This window comes from Sitophilus oryzae, unplaced genomic scaffold (genome assembly GCF_002938485.1).
Source record: "Sitophilus oryzae breed Bouriz unplaced genomic scaffold, Soryzae_2.0 scaffold_1175_pilon_pilon, whole genome shotgun sequence".
Classification (NCBI taxonomy): Eukaryota; Metazoa; Arthropoda; class Insecta; order Coleoptera; family Curculionidae; genus Sitophilus; species Sitophilus oryzae.
In genome coordinates, this window is record NW_022145810.1 from 141002 (window position 1) to 149167 (window position 8166).

The following is an 8166-nucleotide window of genomic DNA, read 5'->3' on the forward strand; positions in this document are numbered from 1 at the left end:
TCATGTTATTTCCTATATGAGGGGTTCAGAAGTGAACTGGATCAAGTCCTAGAAGATAATAATGGTGAAAATGAGAGTTAAAGTTTTTTAATGTTACTTAATTAAAATAAAACAAGCTGGAGAGGAAAACTTGACACAATGCTTTATTATATTTTAAATTGCATATAATTGCAAACTAAAGTAACACAAAAAACAACTGTGGTCATTTTTAAGAATGCTTGTTTATACTTTTTTAGACTTGAACCATTTTATCTTTGAAAATATTTGAAATTTTAGATATAAGTTAGTTCATCGGTACACTCCGAACCAATGGGCACCTACCCCAGTATCCTTCAGGCAGAAATTTACGCTATCGAAAGATGCGTACAATTTATCTTAGATAGGAACTATCGAAAACAGGAAATTGCCATCCTATCCGATAGTCAAGCAGCACTTAACGCGATCAACTCAGTAACCATCAATTCGAAGTTGGTCAAAGAATGCCTAGAGAAGCTCAACAAATTAGGCAAAGAAAATAAAGTCCTCCTACTCTAGGTGCCTGCTCACCATGGGATAGAAGGCAATGAAAAAGCAAATGATCTAGCTACAAAAAGGAGCAACTGGACCAACCAAACACTCCACTAACTGGACCAGAACCGTTCTGTTTTCGAAACGGGAACCAACTGAAAGAGGAACTGAAGAATCTGGAAGACTCCATCCGTAACTTAGAATGGGTATCCTCCAACGGTCTAAGACACTCGAAAAAGTTCCTCAGAACTTACGACCGAGAAAAATCAAAGGTTTTCCTTGGTTTAAGTAAAAACAATCTTCGGATTGTCACGGGGTTTCTAACAGGACACTGTCTCCTCAACGAACACCTCAGTAGGCTGAAGCTGAGAAACAACGGCGAATGCAGATTCTGTGGGGAAAATGGGGAAACACCAGAACACCTTATCACTGAGTGCGCCGAGACGACGACCATTCGTGCCATGAACTTTGGTACGTCTGATGTCGAGGATGGAGAGCTGGCCTCTGCGGAGCCGTCTCAGATACTGGTTTTTGTTAAAGCCCTGAGACTGTATGATGAGTTATAACTCGTTATAACTCAAGAAAGGGGAACACACAATAGATCTATAAGGTCGCGGTGATTAACTCCCCTCCTAAACATTCTACATTCTACATAATTCGGTATATTTACTTTTCTAAACTATAACTATTTTTTTGACGTTACCAAAAAATATTCATTTTAAATCACATAGCAGATATACTTGTATTCATTTAAAACTTCCCAATATGGCGGACTTCAGTATGGGAGGCTTAAAAAACGAAAATCTCTAGACTGGAATCGACTGTAGTTCAAATCGTTCAAATTAATAATCTGTGGTAAAGCTAATTGAAATCTGACACTTGGCTGACTGACGTTTACGGTTCCTTTTTCTAAATATTTACATTATTTTTGGAGTTTTTATTTACAAATTCTACTTGGTTTTGTTCTTTTATTTAACCTGCAGCCTGCAGTACTAATTATATAGTTATAAATAATCTTTTCACCGATCGAGAAATGAGGAATAGGCTGGAAGATATTCAAAATGTGTAAAACGCTTAAAAACGTATTAGAAAGCATTGACTCGTCCACAAATTCGTGAAAATAAATTAGTCCAGATGTTTGTAAAAAGGTCTCTAATTATTTGGAGAAGTTTCCTCGTATCAGTAATTTTCAGGTTTGTAATATGTATATGATAATAAATAGATTAAAACTTATATTTCAGGAAACAGCGCGGGCATTACAGATTGTTGTAAATCAGTTTTAAAATATAAACAGGTTTAAAAGTTGAGTTAGTAGAGAAGATCTACTAATAACGTAATAAAGGTAAATAATGTTGGTAATGGGACCAAAGATCAAATAACACTTGAAATAGATAATATGTATATTGCATTGTTTTTATATTTCTTGAAATATATATATTTTTTACTTTACAGGATACACAAAGAATAATAAAAACTACAGTTACTCACTAAAAGTACTTAAGGTGTAAGTACTTAAGGTTTGTAATAGATGTAGTTAGAATATCAAACACCAAACCAAACCAAAAATTATGTTTTATTTTACTGGTATTCCTCACATTTGAAAGGAAAGTCATTTCATAAATAAGCAGAAGGACATCGTATAGTACACTCTATATTAATAATTCTTTTTTATCCTATATTTGTTACTTGACGCATCATTTACTAGGTATAAAATTTAGTACTGATTCCAAACCTTATAGTTGTGGTTGTGCTAAACAAACATTTCTGGCTTTCCTGACAGGAGTGTGACACAAATTTAATAAAGGTATAATGTGGATAATGTTCTGATTATTACAGTTTGCATGGATGACTGTTTTTGTATGTTGTTATTTTTAATAAAGTATATTTAATGAGTTTTTGAGTATTTCTTTTTCCCTCAGAGCATTGTGTTCTAATCTTTATATATAAATTTTCATAAATTAGGTATATCTACAAAATTTATTACCTTATAACTGTTTGCTAAAGACTTTGTAGTTGATACAGTTTAACAGTATATAAAAGAACTATTTAAATAAGATGTTTGAAAATATATAGGTAGCTGTTTTTGCACACATCAATTCAATTTGTGATTAACTGTACTGAAATAAAACAAATTAAGAGAAATGGGGTGATCTATCAACTATAATATGAAACGCCATATCATCCTATTTCCAAGTCTTCTATTAATTTCACTTATTAAACAACTATAATAATTCAATAATCTTGATAATTCTAGGAACTCTCAGATATCGTCAAAACATGAAAACAAAAATTCACTTCCTATACTTCTTACGTTATAAACTACTATAACGTTGCCCCTTTAACTACTTATAGTTAAAGGGGCAACTAAAATATAAGAAACGGGAGTTAATATTCTCACTGAGAAAGTTTATAAAATACCTTTAAGTAAAATCTCTTCGGATCTGCGGTAAAATACCTTTATTCTTATTAAATAATTTCAATAATCTATGTTTTTATTTATGATTTATGACAACCACCTAGTAATCTAACTTTAATGTCAACTTGACAATCCTGAAAAATGTTATTGTTAACCAAAGAGTAAATCAATTTCTGAATTCGCTAACGCCAACTTATTTTTCATTAAAAAAAAATTACCAATTTTCGTAACTAGGTCGGCCATATTGAGGAACTTTTAAAAGAATTGTACTATATCTAGGTTAAAAATGTTGCGTTTGTCAAACCGTACCTTTCAAACTTGACGTTGAAAACATGAAATTATTTTAAATTATTTATTTCTATCGATCGAACTATGAATGCGATTAACGGCAAACGCAAACGAGATGCGTCGGCGAATTTTTCCGAAAGCGATTCGGAAGAAGGGGAAAATTTGGAAAACAAGAAACTAGCTCGACTTGTAGCTGAAGTATCGAACTATAAAGGAGGTAAACAAAATATTTCATTAACTAATAACTCCGCTATCAAGTAAATTCTATCTATCTATTTAGCTTTTTTCAGTTCATCATTGAATTCCTTTATATATCTGCCAGCCGTACATGCAGCATAATATGTGTTTCCATTGATATTTGTGCTTTTGTAACCTTATCCATGTTTGGTGTAATTTGGTTACTGTAAATTGTGAATATTGTAGATATTTTAAAAAATTGATTAATTTAGTTCTATTTAGAATTATTTTAAGGTGTTTAAAACAAAGTTATGTTAAAGTAGAAAATGAAAGTATCTCAAAAAAAAATTAAAAATAAGAAAAATCTTCCGTTGAAAATATTTTTTACACATTTTGGTAGAAAAAATCACTATACAGGGTGGTCCGAACCAGTGCCGGCGGAAGGCAAATATTGAGACCGGGCGAGTACCCTATCTGGCGCCCCCGCCCCCATAGTTATTATAATTCTTTTCACTTAAAGATACTTCAAAATTCTTCTCTTCTTTCAATCTTAGTTTGCGGTTGTTGTTCTTTGTTTACCGGGTGCGTCTCGAAATTGACTCACCCCTATAACTTTTTTATTTTTTTACATAAAAAACGAGATTTGGTATGTTAGTATATGACATAAATTAGGATTGATTGACTGTTCAATTGTTTTTGGCCACTTCCTGTTTCACCGGAAATGACTAAAAATTTTGATTTTTAAATGGCACCTCGGTATATTTCCACTTCTTCCATTCGATAGAAAATGACACTCTGAGTAGGATGACATATCTTATGTCAACTTTTGAAATTTTCGTTCAAAAAACATTATATTTTAAATTTCAATCTAGAGTGCCATGGCTCTGTTAAAAACACTACGAAAAATAGATTTGATCGTCGAGTGTTTTTCGTGTCTTGTCCTGGCCGATCGAAAAGATGCAAAAATCGTATTTTTAATCGAAAATATCAAAAGATGACAGATGTCATAAAGTAGAAATATACCGAGGGTGCAATTTAAAAATCAAAACTTAGTAGTAATTTTAGGTGAAACAGGAAGTGACAAAAAACAATTGAATACGTCAATTAATCCTAATTTATGTCGCATAGCTACTAACATACCAAATTTCGTTTTTTTTCTGAAAAAATAAACAATTTATAGGGGGTGAGCCACTTGAGACGCACTCGGTATATAGAATTATGAGAAATAGAATTCCAACCTCGGCAGTCTTGCAGTAAAAAAAAGGATCTCTCAGTCGAAATGAATATGACTTTAACCCGAAAAGATTGGCTCTTTTCAATAGGGCCAAGAACGACGTTTCTTTGCCCAAAGCCGTCGTTCGTCATCGTCTTTGCGTGTCGTTATTATTTTTCATCAAAATAGTATTTAGCTATTGGAAAAATGGTCATGATTCTTAAATGAAGTACTTCCTAGCGTATGTTTCTTAATATCTTAAAACAAAGTAACTTGCACTTGGTCGAATGAAAATAGATTCAAGAGAAATTTTCGAATTTTTCAAGAGAACCAGTTTTCTTGAGTTAAGAGAGTTTTTCTTCAGGCAAAATATTTTCTTTTACGCTAAAATAAATTCTCTTGCCACTAAATTTTTTTTTCAAGAACGATGACGACTTTAGTTCAAGTCTATCTTTTTTATCAGTGTGTGTGCTGTATAAGGGATCTTTGAAAATATTAGTATTTAGTTTCAAGCAGTTGCATTATTTTTCTATAAGAAATTAAGATTTTTTTTTCTTTTTCGCAATCAATTATTTCGTGCAGAATCAGTTTATGATCAAATACAGTTTTGTCGGCTTCAAAATGAGGTTCAACCAATGTTTGAGATGCATTCCTTTGTCTTGCTCTAATGAGAAAATTTTACGATTCTGCTACCATTTTCCGTGTATTATTACACATTCAATTGGGAAAATCAAAATGACCAAAAGATTGATAGACCGAATAGTCGAATAAAAACGGCGTCAGCGATAGCAATGAAATGACAATCGATGACACTTCCCATATAAATTTACATATAAAATGACAGCGATCTTCATTTCATAGCCATCGCTGACGCTGTTTTTATTCGATCATACGGTATTTTCCCACTACTCTTAATAAATTAATTTAACTAATGAGGCAAACTTATAAGCTTTTTTTGCATAATAAGGATATCGAGATCCTCTTCAGCTTCTTGCGAATGAATATTTACCTCATATAATATTAGGGTACATCAGACCGTATCATAACAAATAAAAGGGTAATAGAAAAAGTGCGATTTTGAGTAGTCAAACTGTCAATTTTGCTGACTCGTGACCCAAAACAGTTTGTTAAGAGAAAATTTATAAAAACAAGAATTATAAAAAGTAAGGTTATTTACAAAAAGTTGATAGCTTTCGAATTATAAATAAAATACCAAGAACAAATCAAATTTATATTTTTTTATTTTATTTTGTTTAAGATTTTTCCACGAAAATGAATTCGCAAATTTCAGTTTCGAATAGAGCACCCAAAAAACCTATAGAATGGAAGAAATTAAAACTATCCTAAAGCTTTCGTGCAAAAGATTTTTGAGCATAATTTCAGTAAACTATAATAGGATACGTCTAGGATATAGTAGTGTTTATAATGTTTAGTCAGATATTCTTCCCTATGTGGTGTGGTAATTGGTAATATTTTAATGTAGAAATTGATAGTACCGATTAATTATTGATCTGGTCATTTGTTAGATTAGATTAGATTCTTAGAAGTGGCTTTAGGCCTGATCCACTGCGACCTTCTCAGATCTATTGTGGTACTCTTCTGATCCTTAGATTACATTCTCCAGTCGTATCCTTTTCACAAAGTTTAGGAACTTGGAGACTGAACCCTCCATGTAGCTCCTTGGCAATGGCCTATCATTGCGTATTACCGGGAACCGCACATTTGCCAGGCTGTCACACCGACATAAAATGTGTTCTGACGTTTCTTCCTCAGATTGGCAGAACCTACACATAGCTTCGTCTGTCAATCCCATCAGCTTTAGATGCCTATTTAGCTTACAATGCCCTGTTAGTAGACCTACTACAGCTTTGACTGTCTTTCTGTCCTTGCTTATCAAGTCTACCGTGAATTTTGGCGAATGTTCTACAATGAACCTTTTCGCCTGTCTCTGGCCCTGGTGAGTTTCTCCACCATTCTAGAGATTTGTTGGCCACCCATCGTTCCGTGGCCATTCTCGTGACCGCCTTTGCAACGCCGCAGAAGGGCTCTGGGCCTATTAATGGTATTGATGAGCCTTGCTTGGCCCTTTCACCTGCCTTTTCGTTATCCTTGTGACCCTCGTGCCCTGGCACCCAGGCCAACGTTACAGTGCTACGTTCGCCCAAAGTATTCAGAGCACGCACACAGTCCCACACTAGTCTAGAATTGACCTCCGCGGAGCTGAGTGCCTTTAGCGCCGCTTGGCTGTCTGTGAAGATGGCCACAGAACGATTTGTTCTTTGTTGCCTTATTATTTCCTCTGGTCATTTGTTACTCTTTGTTTAGATTACTGTTTTTAAATATTTTAGTTGCCGTCGTGGCGCCCCTCGTATACGCGCCCTGGTCCGAACTGTCTTCCGGATACTTCAGCAGTATATTCTGCAGATAAAAATAAGTAAAAAAGGATCTCTTAAATAAGTTATGCTTTGCTGAAACAAGGCTGAAACTTATCAACTTAGTTTTTCAATATTTAAAAAAATCTAGATAAAAAGATATTTATAAACTGAATTTTTCTCTACTAACTTGATAATTTTTTTTTTAATTTCAGAACCCGAACTTGAACAACCTACTACATCATCCCACACTGAAAACTCCTCTGATTCAGATACAGAAAACACCAACAAGTGCCCTGTATGTCTCAAAGCCCTACACAACCAAGTCTTGGCTGTGCCAGACACGTGCAGCCACCACATATTCTGCCTGTCCTGCCTGGAAGAATGGACCAAAATCAAAACGACCTGCCCAGTGGACAGGAAAGAGTACTTCTCGATACTGGTACTGAATTCGGAAGGGGTCGTTTCGAACCAGATCCCCATTAAAGCGCCCCGCAATCAGGGTTGGACGCTGTTCAATCCGTTCACCGTGACGAACCAACCGTCGTACTGCGAGGTGTGCGGGTCGTACCACGACGAAGAGAGGATGCTGTTGTGCGGAGGGTGCGAGATGAGCTTTCACGTGTACTGTTTGAATCCCCCGTTGGATCATATGCCTGTCGGGATGTGGTTGTGCAGTGCTTGTTGGAACTACTATAACTACTGATATTTGATTATCTTTATATGTAATTATTGTATGTATTACATATCTTTTACATGAATAATACTGTCTGTCACAGTTATTATACGGTGTTTATGAATATTATTTAACAGTTTTCGAGATAAAAAATAGGACTTAAATATGAGTTGGGTTAAATTCGGTATATTGAAAGCTGAAATTTGGTTATGATGGTTATATTATTTTAATTATTAATTTGGTTACATATGTTAAGGAAAAGTCGACATATTATTATAGTCTAAGAGATAGCAACGTTTTTGAGAAAGTATTTTAAGACGTCTGGCTCTTTTATATAACTTTTACTATGCTCTCTGGAACAGCACGCGGTCCGTCTGGCTCCCGATACCCGTTGCGTTCACTACTACTGCGCATCGGAAGAAGATCTTATATATTTTTTAATTTAGTCCCATAAATTCTAGTATTGAATATAACTCGAACATGTCTCCATAGCGCAGTGCGTAGAGTTTCCGACTAC

At 34.5% G+C, this 8166-nt stretch overlaps 1 protein-coding gene and 1 long non-coding RNA gene across 2 annotated transcripts; both read left to right on the forward strand.

Annotated features, from left to right (window-relative positions):
* Nucleotides 1-1647: 1647 nt before the first annotated feature.
* On the forward strand, nt 1648-2019 carry LOC115889192. The gene is made up of 3 exons (XR_004051396.1): nt 1648-1700; nt 1749-1849; nt 1960-2019. It is a non-coding gene; the product is annotated as an uncharacterized LOC115889192 (long non-coding RNA).
* A 1209-nt stretch (nt 2020-3228) lies between these two features.
* Nucleotides 3229-7744, forward strand: LOC115889197 (PHD and RING finger domain-containing protein 1-like). Its single transcript, XM_030909150.1, has 2 exons — nt 3229-3428; nt 7189-7744. Exons 1-2 carry the CDS (start codon nt 3296-3298, stop codon nt 7677-7679), a joined length of 624 nt encoding a protein of 207 aa, XP_030765010.1. The 5' UTR covers nt 3229-3295; the 3' UTR covers nt 7680-7744.
* The last annotated feature ends 422 nt before the right edge of the window (nt 7745-8166 follow it).